The following is a 26,368-nucleotide window of genomic DNA, read 5'->3' as shown; positions in this document are numbered from 1 at the left end:
GCATGCATGCGTAGGTCAATTGCGAGACGGGGGCCACGGTGGGTATTCAAAACGCGAGGGTAGAATGGAAAATTCAAGTTGGCGAATGCGAAGCCAAGTGGAAGGGAGTTCAAAAGGGAGAAGACCGTTAAGCCGGAGCAGGATACCGCGTAACCCAAGTCGTGGATTTAGAGCGAATGCGTGATGAAGCTTGAGATGAGTCCTAGTCGAGTAAACCGTAAAAGGAACAGCAGGTTATCGAAATGAAATCACAAGCTTGATGCCACGCAATTGGAATTGAGGAGGGTACAGAGGAGCTGGGAAGTGGAAAGTCAAAAAAGTAACAACAGCAAGGCGAACAGTAGCGCTTTGAATGTCGCATGCAAAGGCCCCTAGACCACGTAGCGTGTATACTGCATGCAGTCAACTGTCGCTGGCGCTAGCGAATTGACCAACTTCCGGCCCTTTTATGGTAGCCTAGGAGCATTGACGTGTCAAAATCACGACGCGTGCTTTTATGCTGGCAGAAGATCCCCGTCAACTGCCGAAGGAATCACAACTACTGGCATTAGCGATTCGCTATGGATGATCAGTTCCGGTTGAGAATCATCGCAGAGAATTCCATTGGGACAGGACTTGACACTTTTCGAGCTGCATTTGACCGCATTTGCGGACATGGTGGGCGTAGTCCTTGTCAGCGCTCCAATTCTGGTGAAGGGCTCTCCCGCGGTTGGGGTAGTCTTGAAGGCAACACAGGCCCTTCCGCCTTAAAAGAACGCACGCATTCAATCGATGATCGTTTAAAACCCACGGGTCGTATACAACTCCAGAGCTCATCGCCTCCAAACGTAGCTTAGCAACCACGATGACGAACGAAGAACAGGAGGCACTATATAGTCATTTTGCCACGCATGATGGAACAACCTAATATTCACCAAAGAACGTTATAGACGCATTAACGAATCGATATTTGAATTTGTATACCGCTTGGTTCGGATGCGAAAACTGATTAGAGTATGCGAGGGCTGGCAAACCTTGTGAAGACTGAATAAATCACGTGGAACCCCTCCCCATATCCTCGGGTTTCCTGTGCTCGTGACCAGTGTATGCTCGTGTACTCGTATTCCAAATATATTCGCACAACACGGCGACTAAGTGCCTAGGCATGGACCGTGCTTTCCACTACTTGAGTTGTTTCCCCGGCCAAACTCTGTTTCGACCACGTACTCCATGTTGAACCACGCAATCTCGAAAGCGAGACTGTCGTCCAGCTTAATACTGTAGCTCGCTGGTTACGTACTTTCATTTACTGTTAGTTATATAAACTAGCAAGAGCGTTATTCCAACGCCAACTGCGGCAGCTTTGGTCACGGCCCTGGTGGTGGCACGCGCAATGTGCGGCTTTAATAAGGCCTTGAGCTCCTTTGCATTGTTCCTGCGAGGCCATGGCTTACAGGGATCAGCCACTTCCAAGATCCTGCAAAGGTCGCCCCAGCCAAAGCCTTTTTCCAGGTGTACGACATGGAGCCGCTCCGCAGGAACTAGGTCTTTAACTCTTTTCACACTAGGACACGGGACTCAGTTTCGTGGGATCCGAACGCTCGGGTCTTCTGTTAGGGAACACAGGGAACACGGAAGGGTGAAACAGACGAGAAACGTACTGTTCTTTATACCAGCGAATACAGTTCTCGAACCCACCGGGCCCGTTAAACGCACCCCCAGAGACCTCGTGGCCAATAATGTAGAACATGTCGTTGAACTCCCGGAACCCAGCATCCATGAGCTTCAAAAAGTTGGCCGGGAACTGGCCGGCGCGGCGGGCTTCGGGAATGACCGCCTCCTGGAAGCTCTTGGCCCAGCTTTTTGGCGAGCGTTCGAGAAGAAGGAACTTGGCTTCGGGGTAGGCCGCCACCATTTGGGGAACGGCATAGGCGGGCACCTCGGTCAGGGCCTGTGGTTGTTGAAGAGAGTGAGCACGCTAAGCGTCCCATGCCGGACGAAGAAAAGGCGGCGAGGATTGCCGGGGACCGAACGCGGAAAGGTCCGAATCGTTAATACGTACATCATAGTTCCCGAACCACTTGTCGAAGTCGCCGCGGCTTTACGGTTTCACGGTACCGCTCTGCCAGGCGTCTAGGAGTTCACGGGCGAGCTTCTGGTGAGAAATACCCTGCTTAAGGGTTTCAATGAAATGGTATGGCTGGTACCCCAATAGCCCAAGTGCCTCGTATAATGCATGGGTGCCAGACCTGTAACAGATGGTAATAAGTCAGTAATAGTCGGGTTGGGTCTGGCCTACGCGAGATGGTTCTGCGCCGGGAAGATCCTACCGGCTGGGGCTTAGGCAAATAAGTCGCATAGGACGAGGGCTGGCTAGACTCGGCATTATGTTAATGTAACGTGGCAATTTGGTATGTAAAGTAGTTGTAAAAGGTTACTGCCTGCTACTATAGCTTGGACTAGCTCCATGCTATTATTGAGCTGATTATATTGGCAGGATGATATATATATTGATTTATATAATATACTGTATATAGATCAGTGAAGCTCGCATTCCAAGCCTCCACGGACCCGCTACTCTATCGCTATTACCTCTAAATACCGAGTCTGGACTTAACAACTGCATTATGCAAACTGTATGTACTGTATGTATGTACCATGTACGCACAGTACAGTCAGCTCAAAACTGCTCCTCCACCCCGTGGTGTAATCCACTGTTGACTCCAAGTCCGCTGGAGTACAGGGCTTAGCGGTAGCGGCACCTGTCAGCGCGCCACACATGCAGCCCTACAGAAGCCTTGCTTGGCGATGACTAGTACTTCCCCCACATCGCTTACGCACGGCGATGGCGCCCCACAGTACCCCGGGCTTATTCTTTTGACGTCTGAATGGCGGACGCGGAACCTGGATTTTACAGTATATACTGTACGGTACAGGCGTCAGCACCTAGCAATACATCCGTAGGGCTGCATCTCCAACGATGGCAGGTACTGTATGGCAGGAGGGCCAGCAGCGGCCCGCAATCAGAGAGGGTAAATCAGATCATAACATGGATGCGGTGATAGGGCACTACGACACCAGAAGTGGATTCCTATACTACTCTGTAAAGTGGATTGGGTATGAATGCCCAACCTGGGAGTCGGAGCAGGATCTAGACGCGTATGCTGCTTTTCTGGACCAATACTGGGCTACTTTACAGCATCGAAACTTGGTCGATTGAGCGGTTTTGGGTCTGGGACATGGAGATGGAGTACTCAGAGGCGGAAGCACTGCATGACGCCTAATACATCTAGATGATCAATGCACGATGCTCTAACCCTGTCAAGGGGTTTTGGCACATCCATTGTCCGTATTCCTCACTTAACCCTCCCTGGTTAGTCCCACTCAACTGAATGTACCGTAGCTACGGCGTGGCAAGCGGAAAGTGAGGGCATCTCACACGTCTACATCGTAGATACTGACTCTCGAGGAAGCCGTAGTAAAGGATTTGACGAGTGTGAACGACCAGGCACGACCGTAAAAGCGCACTTCTACCTTCACCAGCACTGGAACTTGGGGTCGCCGTTCGCCCCAAGTCTACCACCCACGAACCATGCCGGCGCACAGTGACTCCTCGAGGCTGAACGAAGCTACCCAGTCCCCACCCGACGGTCGAAAGCCAAAAGTCTGTGCAATTCTATCGACATGCACGACCCATCTCATGCTCAAACCAAAGACCCCTGCCCTGCTACACCATGCTTCCCTCCACATCCGATACTGACCGCTTGTGATTTGTGTTGTTTGCTTTACAAGGTCCTATGATACTATGGCTATCTTGAAGGCTGGGACCTTGGACTACATAGTTTGCGGGAACCAGCAGTAGATAAATGATTCAGTATCTTTGAATCCGAATCTTCACCTACGCTTTCATTATTAGAGTTATTTACCGTAACAAATCGTAACCGATACTTCATCTCAATTAAAATAGAATGGTTTAGAGAATATTAACGTTGTAACGGTTAAAAATTAAGTGCCTGGGGTCAAAGTGGTCTAGAACGGGATCTAGAACGGGATCTAGAACGAGATTGATCTAAGGGGTCCACTGGCTTTAACTCTAATACAGCTTCAATCCCTTTCCCCCCTCACTAAGCCCTGTGACGGAAGCACGACGACGATGAGGGACGTGAATGACGAATAACTGAGCCACGGTGGTGACGCTCGAAGCTCTTCAAAAACATAAGCAAATTCATTATTATACCAAGATTATCGAGGCTGCTAGGACGAACCACTACTTTCAACACGATAGTTCGGAGCCAGATCTAGACCGTTGCGATCACCAGGTAACGTGGTTACCACCCATCCCGAGCGCACTTTGCACAAGCCCAGACGACACAGCTAGCCAAGCCTTTTCCACACTCAGGCACGTATAGCCCACCCACTACAGTATTGGTTGGGACACCATACCAACGATACCATAATACGGACCCTCGTACGCTAGATGCCTTAGAGAGGCGGGGCATAGTCTCTTCACAGGGATAACGTACCTAACCCAATTTTCGAATAGCTAAGCTTCGGCTTAGTGGTTAATCTACCACACTGTGCGTGAGTAGGAGAACTCTGCTGTACGAGGGCGGGGATAGACTTATTTTTCGTTGTGGTGGGCCAGCTGAGACTGGACGGCGTTGACCTTGTCCAGCAGTTCTTGGGTGTCGCCCGACGTTCTTCGTTTTCAGTACAACGCGCGGACTGGATGTGGAGGGACCTACGGTAGCGGAGACCGTTTCTGACCATGCTGCCCAAAGCTACTTCCGGTCTTATTGGGATCGTGCCTCAAGGTACAGTAGGATATTTCGTGAGTATGAAGTGCTACTTCGTAGCCGTTCTACAGCTACGGGTCAGAGATCCATGGCCAACGTACCATTGGGGACGAACACTGTTTGGTGATGAAAATCCACGAAGATGGGAGCATGACAGAAGTTCCTGCGGAGGAACAACAACCGTCAGTGATGGGGTTCGATTCATCAAGCTTCTCACTCCAGGAACGGATAATGGGATAAGGAGATCTACTGGCTTTGAAAATGCATTAGCGGCACAGTCTGGTAGTCAAGGAGGCAATACACCCAGTGGAGGAGTTGACTTCTACGCCTTATGTTACCCCGCTATCGACATTCATTAGTAACAAGCGTGGCATGTACATACAGTAATGTCGTTTTTGGCAGACAGCAACCAGGATGGAAACCTGAGAATGCGTTCAAGTCCAAATCTCATAACCTGACCGAACAAGAATCTCGCAACGTACATATGCTTACCTCGATGAACACGACGCCCTCCACGTTCACCGATACCTTGTACTGCACGATTGACACCTCCCGGATGGAGGACGATAAACGGGCGGCTGTGACCGCCGGAACGGTTCGAGCCGCGATCGAGAAGGAGATACGAGCGACGGGAGAACAGAAGGACTGGCGATGCCGCGCCGTGACCATGGACCCCAGGAAGCCCCAACGCATCAAGATCGTCTGACGAGATGAGACCGAGTACCGACTAGTCAAGTAAGCCGCTGAAAAGACGAGCGTGTCTGGAGCTCGCGTTCTGCGAGAGGAATTATACCTGATCAAGCTCGACAGCGTTAGGCGCACAGCGGTCCTGGATAAGAACGACAACATGTATCACGTACGAAGCACTACACACCGGCGATGTAAGTCTCAAGCAACCCTCATTCTGCACGCTGGGCAGCAAATAACCCAGAAGCAAACTTAGCATACAGAGTGAACCAGCTGTACGTTGGAAATATCAGCGAATGCTATCCGGCATTCGGCAAAAACCTGGACAATCCACTTCCGCGAATTCGTCGAAGTCGAAACGCGGACACAAGAACCGCTAGCCATTCGCCCAAGGTCTGAACGATATTCTTCCCTATTTTTTTCTAAGATACCCGCAGCGGGCACACGGGGGTTCGCTGCCGTGACATGGGGGATACTGGATTGGAATTGTGGCGGTCTAGAAGTGCGCGGTTCGTTAACGGGGAGCCGAGGGGGCAGGGCAGTAGAAATGCTCGCTACAGTCTGAACATAGATTTCCGTATGGAACGGTACTCTGCAGAATTGAACAAAAACCTCCTTTGCGCCTTGATCGGCACACATTGTAATACGAAAGGTCGTACAACGTATGTCACAGTAGCCTAGTCTTCCGGGCACTTCCCGTGGCGTTCTGTTCCGCAATCATCTAGACCGACTAGCCAGACTAGCACGCCGAGGATTAGCTGTCACAGCGTCCGCCTTTTTGTCGCGTCGGATGTTGGCGTTGGGTTTTCGCTGCCAGATCCTGATGTCACCCAAGAACTGGACGTCCGGTGAGAAGGCGCCGGTGCGGAGACAGGCGCAGGCGAAGAGCAACGCGAAACATTACGATGACAGTGGTCTATCATCATAGCTGTCGTCGTCGTTCGCTGTATCGTCGTCGTGCTGCAGGGTCCAGAGTGCGATCGACGCGCGGTGTGAGCTTCTTTTGCCGTAGTCGAGATCTCGTCCGGTTCCTCAGCCCTTCTCAGTGTAGCTGTATCCGATTTCGTAGGATCACCGACTTCGCCTGCTTGTTGCTCTTTTCTTGCACTTCCAAGAGGCTGCGATGATGTCTTCCGCCCACGCCAACGTGGGAACCAATGTCAATGCTGGATCAGATGGTTGGGGGCGAAGGCTATATCGAGTGCAGTAACGCCAGTGGCGCATCGCGGACGACGCTGATCTTAGAACGCTCCGAGACGCCGCAGAAACGCCGAGGGGTCGCTCAATCCTACGTCGCTGAGAATCCCGCCGAGTTCAAGCTTCATCTCATCCGCACCTCCGGCGCTTTCGTCGATCGAGATGCTGCTCCAATTCTACGGGGCGTGATCGTAGGTTATATCTTGCTTTTGGTGTTGCGGTCGCCTTAAGGCGGCTGTTCCTGGTTTCTCGATTGGTAGACGGACGGGGGGTCGTAGTACGTTTACTGACTATGATCGGCACGGTTGAAGAAGGCGGCCCAACCGTACACGGACTGTATAAGATGATCAACGTTCAAAATAACAAGAAAGCTGCTGCTTTTCCCCCTGCTTGGCGGTGCAAACACTTCAACTGGACATAGACCTTCGCGGAATGCAAAGCACGGAACCTCTATGCCTACGATCACTACCTACCAATGGAAGGATAAGGCTGAGTCCCCCAAAAGGAAACCTCCACAATTACCTCTACCTGGACCGAGGCCCGCAAAACGAAAAAGGCATATGCCGGCCACACTATGACGCCCCAGGCTGCCGCAGCTAGGTGGGTGTGCCAGACCTAGCATCAGCGTCTTCAGGATTTCTTTCAGCAGTCAATATCGGAGCATTCGGTAACTCGACAAGTGAGGACACAGGTACACCGTACACAAGATGCAGTAAAAGAAGGCTACGAACTCGGCCAACAAACAGGCTAGGCCCATCAATTTGAATAGGCATGATATCTATCCTGAACGCAATCCCTAAATCACCAGCACACAGCCGTCTCTAGCAAAGCTAAATGGCAACACCTTATGAACCTAGTCCTTGTAGTATACTGTATTGTTACACCTCGTCTGAGTCGTCGTGCGTTGCTGAGGAAGTGATGCGCATCTAAGGTTGTCGCTTTTCGCCGTTACCTAAAAGACTTCCCCAACCCTCGGGTAGCACTTGTCCCGTACGAATTTGCCACAAACGCCGGTCGAACCGCCCAGCTTTCAACGCCTCGGCGTCACCAGCATACATGAAGGTATTCCCATACACTTCTACCGGATCTTGCCCATCCGTGAACTCGATCTTGCAACAATGTATGCGATACGCGTCTGTCTCATAGCGTGCTAGCTTCTCCTCTTGCTCGCGGGTCGGGACCTGGAAGGCGAACCCGGCAACTTTGTTACCTTCTAGGTTGTCGATCAGAGCAGGGTATTGGCCCCACGAAGCAAGCTCGTAGCCGATGATCTTGGCTGGGCGGTATGCTGGCGTCTCGTCCGCGTCAATGACGTGCTGCAGGATCTCGGGCTTGGTCAAGGTCCCGTAGAAGAAATACCACATGGGCTCAGGCCGGTTATCGAACGGCGGGATGTACAGGGCATTTTCCACCACGTTTGGTCCCAGGGCTTCGAGGGAAGCCAGGTACACGGAAGGGCGTTCGCTCTTTTGCGAAACATTGCTGACGGGTGCAAGTGCAGTTGCAAGTGTAGGTGCAGGCGCCGCTGAGACTGGCATTGGGGGCAACGGTGGTGGGGTAGGAGGCTTCTTCTCAGATGTGTCCATAGGTGGATGGGTGGGGTCGGAAAAGCTGGTAAGACTGTGAAGTAGCGATGATCGTCGGCAGACGCAATGGAAACAAAGGAAAAACTTCGTGATAGAACTGTTCCTAGCAGACAATCTAACGATCCAAGGACACCAGAAGACGTTGATGAATGATAAAGGTTAAGTGTTGACGCCTGAATTCTCGGGCGCAAAGAGGGCTGTGAGGCAGTCATATGTTCGGCGTCTACTTTTGTCGCTCTCGGTGGGAGTCGAAGGAGGCGGGCGACTAAAGTAAAACAGTACCGGCGCCTGGTGGAGTCCCCATCTGGCTTCAAATCCGCCGCTGTTCGCTGGCTTTCGTTATTTGGAGCGGCGGATCAGCAACTCTGCCTCCTGAAATACGCATCTACCATATCGTAGCCTGTGCATCTGACATTTCTGTTAGCTAGCAAATGATACTCGCAAAGTGGATATAGTAGGATTAAGATGCTTTAAACCGCTACAAAAAAGCATTCTGCTATCCGCAGATAATATTAACGACACAGAACGGCCTTACATAGTTGGCACTACCAAGCACCACACCAGTCTCTGTTTTATAAATGTATCTTGAGGTACTGTACAGTACAAAGTCAATAAAGCCAGAGTAGCTTCAGCTAGCGCGGTCAGAAATAGACGCAAAAAGTATGCTACGGGTAGGTACGATCCAGAGGAGCAAGATTAGAGGTACAGACCTAAAATGCTACTTTGTAGCTAAGAGCTGCGCCCCTATAACTATATCATCATTTGTCCAACCTTTCTCAAACGAGTCATGACTTCATCCCTTATGTAAGGCCCTGAGGCAGATGACCTGAACTCGAGCGGTGCTGGGCAACCCTGGTCCAACGCAGTCAACTTAGCAACCACCGAATCGTTGTTATTAGCTTGCTAAACGGCATACTGATGAAAGTCGACGGCGTTCTTGTGCTTCTTCCGCGAGGAGTTCCTTAAACACGCTCTACCGTAGCCTGTAAAAACCGCTATTCAATGGATCGACTCCCAATTCAAGTTGATCACCAAGAGCTATGGAAGAGTTGGACACCATTAAGGGTTCCGCACCTATAACCTATAATATGTTTTGTTCAAAAACCCTCAACGGATACTTTCCTGTTGATGTGAAATCTAAATATTCTTCTCCAATGGTTTGCGACAACGATTTCGACTTCACCCATATATTTGGAGGCCCTGTACACCAGCCCGCCTCCCTTCTCGAGCCTAGAGGCCCCTATAATTGGCAACAATACCCGTTACTTGATCCCCTGGCACAGCTGTCTCTTATTCGAACGCTATCACCCAGGGTGGTCGCCCAAGGCTATAAGCGATTTTCACTACGGCCAGGAATGGCCGACAGCCACGCCATGGACGCTCACGGTATAGCCGCTCCATCGTCCATGCGTTTCCACAGAGATATGAAGGCCGATTCGCCGGCTTCTAACCTACGAAGCAACGTGAAGGAGGTAGGCTACATGGATGACGCCCAAATCTCCGTAGCCAAAATCCCGAAATCAGTTCACGTGTGTAGCTTTCCGGGATGTAAGAATAGGACGGCTTACAAGAGGCGCGAGCACCTTCAGAGACACCAGAACACGTACGACTTCGTTCGCCCTTTCCCGTAATGCCCGCTGCTGACAGCTTACTGTAGGAAACATGGCCTTGGAGCAGAGGCGGAGTGCGACTTCTGTAATAGGAAATTTAACCGGAAAGACAATTGGATACAGCACCTGAGGCTCCACACGGAGCCTAACCGCCCCGCTGCGCGGACGAACTTTCATTTTGGGGCGGTCTTGAAGTACAAGGAAGAGAGGAGCAAAATCAAGCCCCGGAAACTTCCATTTACAAAACAACAGCTGGCGGAAGGTGACTTGTCCAAGCGAGTGACCAAGTCGGAGGCTTGTGCCCGCGGTTATGGTGACAGAGGCCCCAAGAACTGCGTTGGCGGAGGTTGCGCGAACCAACAGGATCTGGACGCTTCAGAGTAGCCGTCGTTAGCTTCAGACTTGCGCGACCGAGACACATACCGAGTGCCACCCGGTATGTACAACATCGCCTTGCTTTATAGTCTGTAACACATACCTTGGCTGCGGGAAGCTTGCCGTTTTGCGATTTACTGTTATCTACTCTGTGGGTGGAGTCGGATTTGAATGGGGAACGGGATAAACACAGATGTACAAGCAAAACCAGAATCAAAATCCCGCAATCACGAATAGTCTTCAGTGGGGAGCAACCTGCCTAATACGTGCTGTTGTAGATGTTGTAAAGAGTATCACGATGTCACACGCATGCTAACGAAGGCATGCATATCGACCTAACGGATAATAACATTCCTGAAGGGTATGGCGGCTAAGGAGATAAAAGACGTCCGAAGGATGTCAGACTAGGTGTATATAAGCTTGACGAATCACCCTCCCGGATGGAGAGGAAAGACAGAAGACCAGAGCCCCTAGAAGTGCCATAGTCAATTATTAGTTGAATCAGAACCAAGCCCTTACTGCCCTTGTCACACACGAGCCATTGCCAAAGGAACCAAACCCGGCGACGTGGAGATGGCTTGTAGGAACGTGAGCGTTAGATAGGAGTGTGTTAGCAGAAGAGATTAGGGGTTCTAAGTAGGCAGGGTACGCCGCCTTGCCGTCCAATCATGGACTTGCCGGCACGCCTGGGAGTACGGAAGGCAGTCGAATTTCAAGGTATCTAGGTCCAAGTCCGCGGAGGACGTCCCCACAAATAGCAGTTTACAGTCCCAGTCACAACTGCAGTCGCAACTAAGCAGGTTACCGAGTTTTTTTTTAGACTATTTTGGCGGACTCCTCGAACTCATAGGCTAGATTATAGCAATGTGCGAGCTTCTCACCAAGCTCTCTGTGCTCCATAAAATTGAAAGCACGATTTTGTGCAGGCATGACCGGAAGGAATGATAACAGGATTAGGGTAAAGGCTTTGCTGACGAAGGGAAGGACGAGAAAATCCAGGAGTGTAGAGGCCGGGCACCTGGGCTATATACCCGTGTGGCTTTAGTTGCCGGGAGACTTGGAAGGGTGACGAGTCGAAAGAGAAAAGCCCGTGCAAATTCCACTTCAAGGAGAAAAGTTGGCCAAGGATGACAATCCCCCTGAAGCTCTGTTACCAAGGGAGGCCTCGAAACATATCCTAACGCATTACTGGGACACATCCTCTGAACTCAGCCTCTATAGGCTTCGTACAGCACTGTTGGTTAAGGTGTCTTGCTTTGTAACGAACAGATTCGTGACAGCAAACTGTGTTTTTCCAGACCTCGCCGCAAACTATAGCATAAGTCTCTACGAGGCCCGGTCTGTCGCTGTGGCAAATAGAGGAAAGCGAATGCGCAGATCAGGAGACAGGTGGACAGGTGGATAGCGATTGAGAAGCCTTCGATTACGTGGTATACACAATCTCAAACATCACGAGTTCAGTTTACTTCTTATAGGCGATGGCATGCGCTAGGCGTCGAATGGTATATAGTCTACGGCTGAGGCGTGGGTATGCCGCGTCACTACTCCGTGAAGTAGGTATATCTATATTACGGTTTACAACAAACAGGATAACTATGTATCACCAATCAGAGGCATTCCTATGACCAGTTTCTTACCTATGGACGACTACACTTCATACATTGCAAATAGCCCAGCTTCGAAAAAGATCTGGGATGAGCTCTTTCGCAATATGTCTTTCCTCAAAACTTGCTTTGATAAACAAATCTTCTTCACTGTCATTGGCGACATCGAAAGCGAGCCGCCGCCTGGCTGCGAAGGGCGGTACTTGGCATTGATAGTAACGAATGACGACTATTAACTAACAGGGAGCGCCTTCAATCTGTTCCTATCAAGCCTTAAGCCGCACGGTAAAATGAACGACCGATATGAGCTAGATTTTACGGATTCGGATATCACTTTGAATATTTACAATCTCGCTTATATGCCTCTACACAAGTCAGTAGTAATTGCAGAATGTAGCAGATTGGTAAGAGATTACTACAAAAGTGGGATTATTCCAGTACTCTCTATATCTGCGAATACATTTGGTATAGAAGGCAGCGACAATGCAGACTATGTTTGTCCAGGTCCCATTACACATCGAAGCAGCGGGCCGGGTTACATTCTGGAGCTTACCATCGGCGAGCGAAAGCAAAAGTTCGACATTGTGTCGGCAATAATGGACGTTTGGATGTAACTTTTCATGAGGGCCTGCAGTTCAATTAAGATTGTCAAATACTACCTGGATTAAAGGACTGTTATGACTGACCATTGCATGGAAGTTATTCGGCTCGTGCCAAACGAGTATCAATAGATCGTACTGTATTCATTCTTATCTGTTACTGTAATAACTCAACGCGGAAAACGACGTTGACCGAATTGTGACAAAACATCTGTTTGTAGACGCTTACAGGAACGATTGTAGTGCCATAAGGAAGGCATACGACTGCCAACAGTTTCTAGCTCTAGCTCTCGTTGAGCATACAGTAAGTAATCCAAATGCATAGTAATCGGTCTGTGGATGTCCAAGTGAACGAGTAGCAAAAGCAGAGATTGGCTCTGTACCTGGGAGCATGGCGGGGTACATAATGTCAACAGCTACCCCTCCAAAGTGGTTCAGAACTAGAACTATAAGAGAGAGGAAGAGGACGTAGGTTTCGCTAGCGACTGTATACATAGGCAATCAATTGGCTCATGGATGAAACCAACATCCATCTCCCTAGAGCCAGTCGTCGCAAGGGCAGATGTCGACCTCAGGATGCAGAGCTGCTGGTGGCGCCGCCGGTCCAAATGAGCAAAGCCAGCGAACAGCAGCGCCGATATTGTTGTGCTCCGTTGTTGGCCGTGTCGCACTTGCTGGCTCACACGAGGCACTTTCAGGTCCCTCCACTCCTCACCGAGTAGTATGCAGAAATGATACTGAGAGGCCAACCTGCCACTCTGGTCCGCCCGACCGTAGTATCCAATTGTGCCCTTATCGATGTGGTACGCCGATTCCGAATGAAACCGGAAACATCCAGTGACATACAGTACAGTACTGTCTCTTTGCAGAGTGCAGAGTCGGAAGAGTAGCAATAGCGTCCCGCGTAACGGTAGATATAGTCGCGCTTGGCTTGCGGGTGTCAAATGGGGATGGCATGATGAGCTCGAGTTGGGCGAACGTCACCAGGGGAGCTGCTGATCCGGTTCCGAACCCATGTTGGCGAGAGGGATCCCGGGCCAGCTTCTCTTCGACGTGTCTCGAGGAGAAGTTCTTGCACAGTTCAGGAGGGTTGGGCAGTTGGTTCTCAAATGACGCGGGATCGCGAACCGGCTCTACGCTAATAACGGTGGGTTCTAGACCTGGCCCGCTAGTTCACGCTAGTGCGCCATTGAAGCTCTATAGACACTCCAGGAATGTGCTCCAAGGGAGTCCAGCAAGAGTGAGAATGGAGCTCGTCTGTGTAATGTCCAGTTGCCCTATCCACTGGCCGAGAAGGGCCTGGAAGATGCCCATGGGTGTGGCCTCCTTTAGTGGCGGCAGGCTGGATGTGATGTTCTTCATGACAAAGGGAGCTGTGGTGTGATTCTCCTTTTGTGTTGCAAGTAGTATTGGCCAAGTGAGACGAAGACGAGATTCTGAGAACTAAGATAGCCGTGTTGGTTCCCAGACCCTGTATGTAGGCAACCCTGTGGGAAAGTGGGGGATTTTATGTCTGCGTACTGCCCCAGTCGATTGTTAATAATACGGGGAGGTTAGGCTCGTGCGTGAGAGGAACGATGCTCTTGGGCCAGTTATGCTCAAATACTTGTACCAGAATCCCTGGACATCGCCTACCTACTACCACAGAAGGTGGGCCTAGGCTAGTGTGACATACGTTGGCAAAGGAGGCTTCTATTCAGTGCTGCAGAGTGCCATTCCATACTGTTTACCCATAATCAGGTTGATTGACTACTACTATAAGAGGGCCGTCACACTCGAAGTCGTCCGGAACGGTCTATCCGATTCTAATGACCTTGGCAGAAGTCAGACTTGGGAGACGACAGCTGTCGCTGTACTCGCTGTAGTCGCTTGGCTGACTTCCAATTGTGACCGAGCCACCATGAGCAAAGACGCAGGCCACTTCGAGATCACTGTACCGTACCCGACCTTGTCCTACTCACTGCTTCGTACGCCGCCACGGTAGACGCTGACTTCCAGGAAACTCCGCTATTCCTGGCATGGCAGGTAGAGGAGACGCCGACGCTGAGAGGCTGAGGAGCGAATCCGCATCCGCTCGACCAGAGAAGTTGAACGGGAGCCGACAGTACAGTACGAGAGAACTAGGAGTTGCGATGATTCAGAGCCATGACAAAAGGGGCCTTGTAACCGTAGTCTCCAAGTATCCAATTTTTGACGGATTCGCAATGGAACCAGAATTACTCAGTGGCAAACCGTACTCTCTTTTTGCCGCATCAGCGCGAAGAGGCTCACGGGTTATTTCCAGTCCCAAGTTCTGTTGGGTCTCAGCGGCAGTACAAACGCCTTCTCGTGGCGCCATAACCGACAGTGACCGATATTCGCCGCTCCTGATGTGCCGTATATGGCTTCTAATACGGAATGCTGCCCAAATGCTGCGGTTGTTCTTGCGCAGTTATTCTTGCGCAGTTTAGGAGGATTGGGCAGTTAGTTCTAAAATGATGCGGGCTCGCGAACCGGCTCTACGCTAGTGACCAATAACGAAAATATGTTATAATTACTATACAGTAAAATCCAGGTTCACCGTCCAGATTTCAATCTAGGATTCTTGCCAATGAGGTAGAACGGGGTATCTGTACAGCTGACAAAGGCTCCCAACGCCGGCTGTACGACTTCTTTATCGTTTCTTTACTGTAGCTTATAGATTCAATGTATCGCCGCCCATACCCCCACTCACGCTCACGATCCCGATCTCTCGGATCAGAGCAATCGGTATCTCCCATCGGAGATCCCACCAACAGCAATAGTGAGGCATCTCAGCCATGGTACACGCCGTCCCGGCTGCTGTTCTTCCACAAGATTCCTTCGTGGCAACAAGACAACGAATACATTCTATCGGGCTACAGGCCGACTTCCGGCTCTGTTTGGAGGTCACTCACAAGCCTCTTCTACCTCCATAACCAGACAGTCAACGCTTATTCGCACCTTATCGGTGCAGCCGTTTTCATTACGCTGTCTGTATATTTTCACCAAGTCGTTTACAAATTCCAGGCCAATAGGGAAGTAGTCGACTTGGTCGTTGTGTCTACGTACTGTCTGGGGGTGGCGGTTTGCTTTCTTTTTTCTGCAACCTTCCATATCCTATGGAACCACAGCCATCCCCTAACGTCGTTCTGCAATAAGCTCGACTATCTAGGGATTCTCATATTGATGTGGGGAGCTGGAATCCCAACTATCTACTATGGATTCTTCTGTAACGAAAGCATGCGCTTGCTTTATTGGTCCTCTACCAGTGGTACTGCACTGACTTGTGCTATTCTTACGCTTGATCCGCACTTTGCTTCGCCAAGGTTCCGCAGCTGGCGGGTTTGTTTCTACGCTGGCTTTGGACTGAGCTCTATTATTTTCGTCGTGCACGGAATTCTGGTTTACGGCTGGGCTGTGCAAAAATCGCGCATGTCGTTGGTTTGGATGGGCTGGATGGCGACGTCAAATCTCGTGGGCGCTGCCATCTACGCGGCTAGGATTCCTGAGAGATGGGCACCTCGGCTTTTCGACATCTGCGGCGCAAGTCACCAGATTTTCCACGTGGCTGTAATGGTTGCAGCATACATCCATTTCGATGGAATTGTATCCGCTTTCCGCTTTGCTCGATCCCAACCAGGTGCATGTTCCGTTGTTTAGATGAGATTTGTTGCTGTTACGAGCTCTGACTGCAATTGAACTGGAAGCGCGGCCCCATGTAGCACAGCCACCTTCTCCCGTGGCTGACACCAGCCACCCCCTTAACCCGCTTCTTCCACCATCCAATATTCATGCTGCAGTCTCTGTAGTCTCTGTTGCAAAAAAAGATGCTTGTTGATCGAACTCCAAAATTGGTGGTCAGAACACATTCCCTTTCATAGAATGGCTACTTTGAAAATTTCTTACGGAACCAAGTTTCAGTCTCCCTCTAGCTATCGTCGAGGCTTCGGAGCTCTCGTGCACGGAGGATGTTTATTTCGACGTCCACACCAACACCCACACCACCCCGCAAAATTCTCAGCGTAATGTGATAGCCTGGTCCAAAGATGGGATGTCTCGCCATATCGGCTGGAATCCTCGATATCCGGTATATCTTTGTCGCCTTTCTCGGCTTTGCCCATTGCCTTGTTGCCGGCTAAATATGGGACAAGCGTGGACGCTCGTGACAGGTTGAGCTCGGAGACCATGTCCATTTCGGTATTAACACTCATGATATTGATATCCTGTTCGAATCGAGAAGGGACAGAGAACTGGTGAGATTTGTCGTCATAAAGCAGCCACTTGCCATGCCGCGCAATAGAAATGCCGAGCCAAAGAACCCTCTCCTTTCGCTCATCCGTCATAGAGGCGACCTCGAAATACTTCTCGTCATCGTCAATCTTGTTATTGGAGAACCAATCGGGCGGGAAGTACTTGTCGGCCCAAACTAAACCCCGGAGGGCGAAGTCTTCTGGGAGTGGTCTGGGTGATTGTTTGACCGGCCTCGGGAACTCGTCACTTTGAATTCTCTCATATTCGTGGTACGAATGCAGAAAAGAATTGAGAAGCGCTGATACCAGTTTCCAAGGGAACGTTGTCTCGAGCAGACTCATAGCTGATGGGAAAAGAATCAGATAGCGATGGAATACGAGTATGGTATGTAGGTAAGGCAAAATATTAGGGTCGGCAAATCTAGAGAAAAAATTGTTGTACGTCCCTTCGGCAAGACAACGAGCTTGTTCCAGGCCCTTTGCGTTGTCAGGGTGGTTGGGGTCGGGGATCTCCCTGTTCTTGTATTGCTCGTCATCTTCCTTGCGGGAGCCTGATTTTCTTCTGGTCCGGATGGTCTCGTAGATGGAACTGCTACTCTCCTTGCCCCAACATAACAAGGCGCAGCAATTGGAGATTCCAATGTAGTAACTGTTCACTGTCAACTATTGCACGGCATCCGAAGTGCGTGAATAACTTACCCGCTTTCCATCCAGTTTCGAGTAGTTCTGCTAGTGTGGTTATCAAGGTTGCCGAGGAAGTCTGTCACTGAAGTTTGACATTCATCGCCACGTTTGCCGCTCAACATAATACATTGAGCTTTAATAAAAGCGAAGTCAATAGGTAGGAGACGCGAGCGTTGACTACCAGAGCCAAGCAACGGATCAAACAAAGTTATGATCGATTCCCAGGCCGATTCAAAGGGCTCCGAAGCGGAAAGGGCCTTTGAATAGTAAAATAGCTGCTGGAGCGCGTTCGGGCGCGCTAGAATGGCGAGGTATCTGTCCTGGTACCACAACAGCCGATCCGATGCCAACAACATGCCCATCGGCAGCGTCTTCGAAGTACCAGTCCAACATGAGCGTCGGCGAACAGCAGCAACAGCAAGGCCCGTCCGTGCTGCCCGAAACCAGCGCACCTCTTCTACATCTCGCGGTGGCGGGTGGCTCGATGGACACCCTTCGACTACCATCCCCACCACACCTCCGGACACACCAGCACTCCGGACTAGTTAAATAAGCTAAAACACCACATGTTCACTTATAGATAAAAACAGGTTATAGTCAATCAATCAGAGTGTTATATAGCTAGTTTTAATCAGAATTTCAAGCTCTTTAAGACAGTCTACGCCGCTTCACCATGCGACCAGATCTAGTCATGATCTGAGGTGGCTCAATCTCCTCCTCCTCGTCCTCTTCCTCCTCCTCTACCACCGCAACCTCTCGAGCCCTCCTTCTGCGACGAAGGGGCTCCTCTTCCACGACTATAACCTCCTCTTGTCCAGGGGCCCCCAGCGCCTCTGCCAAGTCCATAAAGCGCTTGTTGGGGTTTGGTATAGCCCGTCTAGTCCTTCCGCGCTTGGCTCGAGCCAGTTCTTCCTCCAGTCTTGCTATAGTAGCATCCTTAACTGCTAACTCGGCCTGTTGATACTCGTAACTAGAGGCCATCTTTCCGAATAGTCGGCGAGTCAGGGGGCTCTTTCCTATAGCCAGATCTCTGATCTGGCGGCCGTTTCTCGGCGTGCGAGGCGAGTCAGGGGCTGCGCCATCCTCCCTCATCTGCCAGGGGTGTATCAACCAGGTCCGGCTGTATTTCTGGGTGGCTCAAGGCCTTAGTTCGTGAGATTGGCCAATTCCCAGTTACCTTCCACCCCGACTTTATATTCTTCTCGGTCAGACTAACCGACCTGGCCGCCGAATAGGCTCTAATAAAGTTAACCTTATCAACTGGTGCGGAATCGGTTAATACAGCCAGCTTCTCGAGCTCTCGCCTATACGCTGCCTTCAGGGCGTTGAATGGCCCATTATCCAGGGGCTGGAGGCCATGGCTAGTATGTGCCGGCAGATAACAACAGTATACGTTGTTCAGGAAGCAGGTCGCCATCCACTCATCCTGGAAAAGGGGTCAGCAACTTAGGATCGCAGAATCCAGACGTAGGAAAATCGGAAAAATAAGCTCTCACCTGTGCGTGACTCCCATGACCATCTAGTATAATCAATCGAGCTTCTCCTTCGTCGGCCGGCTTGGTTTGTGGCAGGTATACCTGGTTGAGCCACTCTATAGCAATGTGGTGATCTATCCACCCATTGGGGCTGGTAATATAATACCAGTCTGCTATAGTCCGGAACTGCTCAACGAACCACTGCTTCTGGAGGTCCTTTCCCTTGAAAATAATTCCTGGCTTGAGTGCTCGACCATCTGCTGTTACTGCCTCGATAAAGGAGGTCCAGGCCCTGGTTTGCGCCCCTTTCAGCAAGGCCTTCTGTTTCATATCAGAAGAGCCAACAACCAAGCTATCCAGTCCTTTGAGAGAGTCAGTATAGGTTCAGAATTGGCCAGAGAATTCAGGGGCATACCAAACCCAGCCATGATGCCTCCCTTATCGACATTGACTGTGTTCTGTGGCTTGATCCAGCCATATTCCTTCTCTGATATCGAAGTACCATTTGACGGCCTTGGGGGTGAAATTATTGAACCGAACTGCCTCCTGACGCCGGCCCATCTTATTCGATATACTCTCGGTGCGTTTCACGAACCTCGCCACCCAATTAACCCCCAAGGGTGCGCCTCCAGGTCTTCCCCATTCCTGCTCAAAATCGAGACTACGTAGGCCCGGATTTGAGAGTGGGAGGGGGCATATCCGAGGCTCTCTTGGCGCAGAATCCAGTCGACTAGTCTCTTCTCTTCATTCTCCGATAGTCTCTGATCACGACTATACTCCTCCTTGCTTCCCTTGCCCCTCATCCGGTCAGAAAGGGTCTGCTTGGGAATCCCATGCTTCTGGGCCGATTTCGATAGGGAGAGGCCGTTGTCTGTAATGTCGAATATAGTATCGACTAGCTGGTCCTCGGTATAGCTGGGGGAAGGCATTTTGGCTGGTTCTGATACCTCGTGTATAAGGAGCAAGAGTCTCTAGTCAGGGGGCGCACACATCTCAAAATACAGATAATTCTGCAATCGGCGCGGACTTCTAAGAGCCGAAACACCGATGCCAAGACGCCACATCTCCAATAACTTCATGGCACTTATAGAGCAAGAGATTCTGATTAAAACTATGTAAATAACACCTTAATTACATGGTTAGTTGGTTAATACACTTATACAGAAGTTAAAGGGGTTGTTGTTATTTTACTAGTCCGGAGTGCTGGTGTGTCCGGAGGTGTGGTGGGGGATGGTACTACTGCAGCGCTACGACGTCGCTATCAACGGACTTGACGCGCAGGGCTACACGCCGCTACAGCGGGCGGTCATGACGGGACGGACGGACATGGCGGAAGTCCTTCTCGAGCACGGGCGAGTGTCGAAGGGTCCAAGAACGAGACGCAATAGCAAGGTGCTTTTGTCGTGTCTTTCTTGGATGTACTATATACAGCAGGTAACGAAATCGGCTTCCTTGATAGTGGGCCGAGAATCTCTTTCCGCTCGGACCACTTTCCCTTTTGGGACAGGTGCACAGTGACGCTTACTCGCTGACCAGGTGCCTGAATTTGTACTCTTCCAAGGCTTGGCATGTACCTGTAATCCCATATAGGCTCTTAGGTAATCAATTACGAGGACAGTTGACCCTAATGGCGCGGGGTCGCGAATTAGCTCCACGCTGCTTTCTATATAACCACATGAAGGCATTACCTCAAAAGCATACGTACATGACCCCTTTTCGAGGAATGTTCCAGCATCCCAAATTGAGCACCATGAAGAAGCCGGCATGGCCCTTTTCAATTCTATCGATTGATTGAGGGCTGGCGCCACTAGATAGATTTGGCATATACCCCTCCTGCTTTACGGTGGCAACAAATATTACTCATTTCGGACCTGTGTCTAGAATCTTCCTGGTCCCCCAACGAAGGCGAAGCGGTCTATAAATTGACGGCGCTCCCTGGAACCCTCCATTTTCAAAGGTAGTAGAAAAAAGAAGATAAAGAGTAGAAGCCCTAGAATAGAAATTGCACAAGAATTACTGCTTCCCAACCCCTTCCATGTCGTATTCTATAAAAACCACCCTCCCCGAAGCACAGCCGATCGTAATCAAAGAGCCGGCAACAGCGGATAATACTGGCCGGAAATCAGGCGGTAACCATAACAGATAATTTCCATACCAAGTTATCCAGCTGCGATCCTCGCTGATACCATAGCCGAGGCGTGCAATCTTGCGCGGTGGAGGTGATGGCTGGCTAGGTTGGCTACCAACGGGAATAGCACCAACAGCGGTGAGAAGATGTGAAGAGTCCGGGCTAAATGATAATGTAGAGGAAGTAGTGCCTATGTGGGTGGTCTGCTTCTCTTGGCCCGTCTGCGCGTCCCAGACCTTGACCGTGTTGTCGCGCGACGCCGACGCCACCAGCTTGCTGTCGGGCGAGAACGCTACCGAGCTGACCGAAGAACTGTGGCCCTCGAGCGTCTGCTTCTCTTGGCCCGTCTGCGCGTCCCAGACCTTGACCGTCTTGTCGTACGACGCCGACGCCACCAGCTTGCTGTCGGGCGAGAACGCCACCGAGCTGACGTAGGAGCTGTGGCCCTCGAGCGTCTGGCGGCAATTATTCCACTTGTCATCTACTACTGGCTGGTGCAAGATCCATTGTGGGATAAGATCTTGAAATGTAGCGCGGATTACGCTCTGTTTCGGGGCGAAGAGGAGGCCAGATGAATAGACTTGAAGAGGGGCAACTTGGATAGTAGAAACGTTAGCTAGAATAAAGCGGTTCGCATCGTCGAAGAAAGCGTCGAGTTGTTTAGTAGGACTTGACTTCAACGGATATTAGCTACCTAACGAAACGAATTAATTTATAACTTACAGTGAGGCCTTTTATCGTAGCTAGAATTTCTAAGCTTTCCGAAACTCTGTTCATTAAACTGAGCGCTTCTAGCCAGTGGAGGAAGTGACGGGTTAAGAATTTGTATACCTCGTCACTATCGGAGAGCTGTGTGCCTGAATGTTCTAGGTGGTAAACCCAGTAGCGGCAGGCATACTGTATCTCTGGCCGCAGGTGCTCCCTGATTCGCTGGGGGTCGATATCGGAGAGTGTCGTCCCTGGTGCTTGTACTTGGCAGATATCCGTCCGCAGCGAGCTATTCATGACTCGCAGACATTCCGTGGCTAGCCGACGATGGACCTCTTTCTCATCAATCCAGAACTGGTTGCTCTCTCGCTTCTCCGGGTCGAGAAGGAAGTCGCGGAAGGATAGATGCAGCAACCGGATCGGTTGTTCAGATGAATCGGGGATACTGAGAACGGAATAAAGTAAGTCTAGATTATTTAGCACGTCGTCCAAAGTAGTGTCAAGCAACTGAGCCAGAGCCGAAGCAGAAAGGGGACTAGCAAGCACCACGATCGAACCGACGACATTGCGGAACGATCTCAACGCATCTTTTTGCTCCTGTTCTGAAAGACCGGAGACCAGCTGTTCCAAAACAGGCAAATACGTAGCATTAAGTTTGGATTCTAGACCTGTAGTGTGTTGTTCTAAAACCCTTCGAAGCTTTTTATCCGGGCTGCCAAGTCTGCGATCACCGATAAAGCGACAGACGGTAGCGGCGAAGATGAACAGTGGCACCGCCATCTTGACCAGAGTTTGAATGTCAGCTTCGCGCGGCCATGTGGCGGGTACGTGTCGATTGTCTGGCACGGAAGCATTATACGTATTCCTGACCTGTGTGAGCTCACTTTCGATGAAAGCGCGGATATCCCGCTCAATAACAGGCCCAGCAACCTCGTGAAGAACAAGATCTTGGTATGCTCCTTTGATCGCAGTAAAGCCAAGACGGATGGGAAGCTCGGGTCTGCTGGTAAGAAAGATCTTGAGTCGTGGCGATTTTAGTCTTTTCGAGCCCGAGAACAAGTAAATAAGGTGTCTAATATCCTCCTCGCGCTCGCACTCGTCAAGGGCGTCGACGACAATTAGAAGAGCACGGTCTTTATAAGCAGCTCCGGAAATTTTCGATAGCGGTTGAAATAGAAGCTTCTCGATTTGTTCTCGCATCGCGTTTCCGAAGATCGCAGGGTCGGAATCGATAGCAGCTTGGATGTGCGGTATAACAGCCGGTTCCCGTGAGCACAGCTGCGCTGCCAGGGTGGAGATGAACTTAGAGACGCCGCCACGATCCCCTTCACCACGTTTGAAGAAGAAGCTAGCACCAAGAAACCCGCCCGTGGAGGCAGTATGCGCTAGGGTACGCGAGATAGTCGACTTGCCCGTTCCTGCCATGCCATTGAGCCAGAACATCGCTTCGGCGTTCGGAGACTGGATCCATTCGTCGATTTCGCGCAACAGATCGACTCGAGTGTCTCGAAGGCAGATTGGATTAGGTTCTTCGGCATGGGAGTCGAAGGTAGCTCCTTGTGCGACGGGGAGTTTCCCGAGGACAAGTTTTTGATCGATGGTAAGAAGAACGGTCCTGTAGGTATACGTTGTAAGCAGTTAAGAATAGACCTAGACCGGAAGAAGCGACTTACATTTGATCAACCTGTAAGGCCAAGGATATTGTTTGGCTACATCCCCTTAGATGAGTGACAACCTTGTCGACGTCCTTGGCTTGGAACGGCCATTTCCATGTGCTGAACCCAAATGGCGTCGTTTTACTCGAAGTCAACTTCTGATGGAGGCTGATGAGTTGTAATTGCCCGTCTCGAAGCGCGCCATCGAGCTTCTCTGTCGAGAGAAGCTTACATCTATGGGGTCCTTTCAAAAGCTGCTGTACATCCTCGATGACGCTATACAGGCAGGTTACCGTAGTTACGATTTGTTGTATGTCAGCCCTCGCGCTTGCGACATCTTTCGAGTATTGTACACAAAGCTCGATGACTTTCGCAGTCAATTCAGCAACGGCAAGGGCGCTGGCTGCAGTAGCGAATACTTCAGCCATTACGGCTTGGATGTCGCTTGATGCATCGGCTAAGGACCAGGCAATCGGTTGGAAGTGTGAAAGACGATTGAGGCCATGCAGGCATAGGGCTGGGCCTGCTGAACAGGAGTCCAGCACAAGGCACACATTGTCGAACGTTGTCGGGGTAATTGTGATGAGGCTGAGCCAGTCACGGGATCTGCACGTCCTGCCAATCGAGTCGTTTTTCCTGTGTTTGACGTTGGCGTATGGCGATGTAATTGGTAGATGCACAGGGAGATTTGCCTGTTGTTGTAATGTCTAGTGAATAGTCGCAATGTAGCAGCCTTCTCAGGCAGGTATTGGGGAGGGGGGGGGGGGTAGTCGTCCCGTGGCGGGGCTTTTAGGCGGCAGGTGGCCTAAGCGTGCCTTTGTTCTTGTCTTGGAACACCCAGAACAAAGACATTAACCCCCATCCACGCATCCGCCATCAAGGTGACATTAATGGCCCCAAACCTGGCAGAGGCTACACACGAACGCGCCCAAGTCATGATCGAGAGTAATCAGTTTGCTAATAAACAGATTGCGGAAGCTGTTGGGTGTAGCACCCGTTCTATTCGTACGATCCGAGCGAACCTGCGATGCTTTCGCACCACCAGAGCGCCTCGAAACGCCGTCGGACGACCTCGAACCATCACGCCGCCGATGATTGACGCTCTATGCGATCGTTTGATCGAGAGGCCCGAAATGTACCAGGACGAGATGGTCGCATTTCTCGCGGCCGAGTTCGACGTCGAGGTGACGAAAATAAGCGTGAGCAGAGCCCTCGCGTCCATCGGATGGTCTAAGAAAACTACCCGACGCGTCGCCGAAGAACGGAATGCCGACCTACGCGACTTTTATAGCCATACTCTATCCGACTTCCGTTCTTACCACCTAGTGTACATTAACGAATCGGGTTGTAACAAGCGTGCGGGATTTCGACGAACCGGGTGGTCTCCTTAAGGCGTGGCACCCGTACAAATAGCACGGTTCCACCGTAGTCGTAGGTACCAGATCCTGCCGGCTTACACCCAAGACGGCATTATGCTTTCGCGTATCTTCCAGGGGTTTACGGATAGTAAAGAATTTAAAGACTTTATTTAAGAGCTTCTGCCTTTATGTGGGAGATGGCCGGAACCGAAGTCTGTCCTGATCATGGATAATGCACCGTTTTATTAATCCGATAGAATCTAACAGCTATGTAACAATGCCGGAGTTAAGCTCCTGTTCTTGTTACCGTACTCGCCCGACTTGAATCCCATTAAAGAGTTCTTTGCCGAGCTCAAGGCCTTTATTAAACGACACGGGCACCTCTATACAATGCAGCAGGATTTTGCCGTTTTTCTAGAGTGGTATGTAGACGTCGTAGGGTCAAGACGGTTAAGTGTAGAGGGACATTTTCGGCATACAGGACTGTTTATTAAAGAATCGTAGAAGCTTAAAACTAGAACAAATATAAATAAAAGCAATATATCGTCGTTTATTACTTGCTACTCGTTACTTAAAAGACTAGCCCAGGTCTTTACATCGCGCACGAAGCGTCTCGCAATGCCACGCTTTACACCCTTGTCTAGAAGAAACTGGTCATCCTGATCCTCGTGCAGCTGCTCCAAGTCAAAGCCCTCAGCTAGAGTTAAATCTCGAGCCTTTCGAAACTCGAACTTTAGTCCTATATCGTCCACCTTAGTACACTGCCATTCGCAATATCTCTTAACGGCGCGATCCCTGGAACCGTAAATAGCAATAGGATTAGGGCTGCTAGCTGGATGTTCCTCAGAGGCTTGCTCGTTGGATTGGCCAGGTAAGACATTAGTAATCTAAATAAATGGAAGATCTCGGGGGAAACGTCGCGCTTCCGCTTTTACTTACGCTTTATATCTTGCTGTTCTTCGGCGTAGAGCTGGGTACGAAGGAAATCGGGTATATCGTTATGACAGTTAATAGCGTAACCTTCTTCTATATACCGAATAAGGCTTCGGAAGTAATGAGTGCGTAGTCGATAGTGTTTGCTGTTCGCACTATCGCGCCAGCAGTATAGTCCGAGGTGGCACGGAGGCCCTGGGCATCGCATACGCTCGTATAGTTCGTTCTAGGTGGTCTGCTGGCCCGTCGTTACTTCAGCGTGTAGCTGCGTTGTTTGTCTGGTAAGCATTGTTTGGGTAGCAGATAATCTCCCCCGAGTAGTGGTGCCCGTTGATACGTCGCCGGGCCTGGCGATGTCTACGTAGGTAAAGGCGATCGCGAGTCGTAGTGGCTTGCCTTTTTGAAAGAGGGGCGCCCATGTTCGAAGCTGCTTCTCGATAAGCCTCTAGTTAATATTAAAGCCGCTAAAATATTTGACGAGATCGCGCGCGGAGCGATTTCGTACAGAGACTGTGATAGTCGTATTATTAATTTGTACCGAGTCCTGAGTTCGTCGGAGCTTAGCCGCGACCAGTTTCTCGAGCTTTGGTTGCAAGTACTTGAGCCAGTAAGCACCCGGCGCCAGCACAAGGTCTGGCTCTGTGTCCTTTAAAAGGACCCTATTATTGTATATCACCTTAAACTCAATCGAGTAGTGGATATAGCGAGGTAGCTCGTTATCGTAGGCTTCGTCCTCTTTCCAGT

The 26,368-nt window shown here is 50.5% G+C and overlaps 6 protein-coding genes across 6 annotated transcripts; 1 reads left to right on the top strand and 5 right to left on the bottom strand.

Annotated features, from left to right (window-relative positions):
- Window positions 1-1,543: 1,543 nt before the first annotated feature.
- PG994_015269 (P-loop containing nucleoside triphosphate hydrolase protein) lies at window positions 1,544-2,365 on the bottom strand (the record flags this gene model as incomplete). Its single annotated transcript, XM_066866676.1, has 3 exons — window positions 1,544-1,930; window positions 2,093-2,228; window positions 2,310-2,365. 3 exons carry the CDS (start codon window positions 2,363-2,365, stop codon window positions 1,544-1,546), a joined length of 579 nt encoding a protein of 192 aa, XP_066707590.1.
- Window positions 2,366-6,625: 4,260 nt separating this feature from the next.
- Window positions 6,626-6,889, top strand: PG994_015268 (uncharacterized protein; the record flags this gene model as incomplete). Its single annotated transcript, XM_066866675.1, has 1 exon — window positions 6,626-6,889. One exon carries the CDS (start codon window positions 6,626-6,628, stop codon window positions 6,887-6,889), a length of 264 nt encoding a protein of 87 aa, XP_066707589.1.
- A 696-nt stretch (window positions 6,890-7,585) lies between these two features.
- PG994_015267 (uncharacterized protein) lies at window positions 7,586-8,197 on the bottom strand (the record flags this gene model as incomplete). Its single annotated transcript, XM_066866674.1, has 1 exon — window positions 7,586-8,197. The coding sequence occupies one exon, from the start codon at window positions 8,195-8,197 to the stop codon at window positions 7,586-7,588; it is 612 nt and encodes a 203-aa protein (XP_066707588.1).
- Window positions 8,198-15,222: 7,025 nt separating this feature from the next.
- PG994_015266 (uncharacterized protein) lies at window positions 15,223-17,729 on the bottom strand (the record flags this gene model as incomplete). Its single annotated transcript, XM_066866673.1, has 2 exons — window positions 15,223-17,332; window positions 17,383-17,729. The coding sequence occupies 2 exons, from the start codon at window positions 17,727-17,729 to the stop codon at window positions 16,366-16,368; spliced, it is 1,314 nt and encodes a 437-aa protein (XP_066707587.1). The 3' UTR covers window positions 15,223-16,365.
- Window positions 17,730-18,015: 286 nt separating this feature from the next.
- PG994_015265 (uncharacterized protein) lies at window positions 18,016-18,348 on the bottom strand (the record flags this gene model as incomplete). Its single annotated transcript, XM_066866672.1, has 1 exon — window positions 18,016-18,348. The coding sequence occupies one exon, from the start codon at window positions 18,346-18,348 to the stop codon at window positions 18,016-18,018; it is 333 nt and encodes a 110-aa protein (XP_066707586.1).
- Window positions 18,349-19,429: 1,081 nt separating this feature from the next.
- PG994_015264 (uncharacterized protein) lies at window positions 19,430-19,771 on the bottom strand (the record flags this gene model as incomplete). The annotated part of the gene is made up of 1 exon (XM_066866671.1): window positions 19,430-19,771. The coding sequence occupies one exon, from the start codon at window positions 19,769-19,771 to the stop codon at window positions 19,430-19,432; it is 342 nt and encodes a 113-aa protein (XP_066707585.1).
- Between the last annotated feature and the right edge of the window lie 6,597 nt (window positions 19,772-26,368).

Source organism: Apiospora phragmitis (genome assembly GCF_038363925.1).
Source record: "Apiospora phragmitis strain CBS 135458 chromosome Unknown utg000016l:1.0-887042.0:1.0-888152.0, whole genome shotgun sequence".
NCBI classification, from domain to species: domain Eukaryota; kingdom Fungi; phylum Ascomycota; class Sordariomycetes; order Amphisphaeriales; family Apiosporaceae; genus Apiospora; species Apiospora phragmitis.
This window is presented reverse-complemented; position numbering and strand designations above follow the sequence as displayed.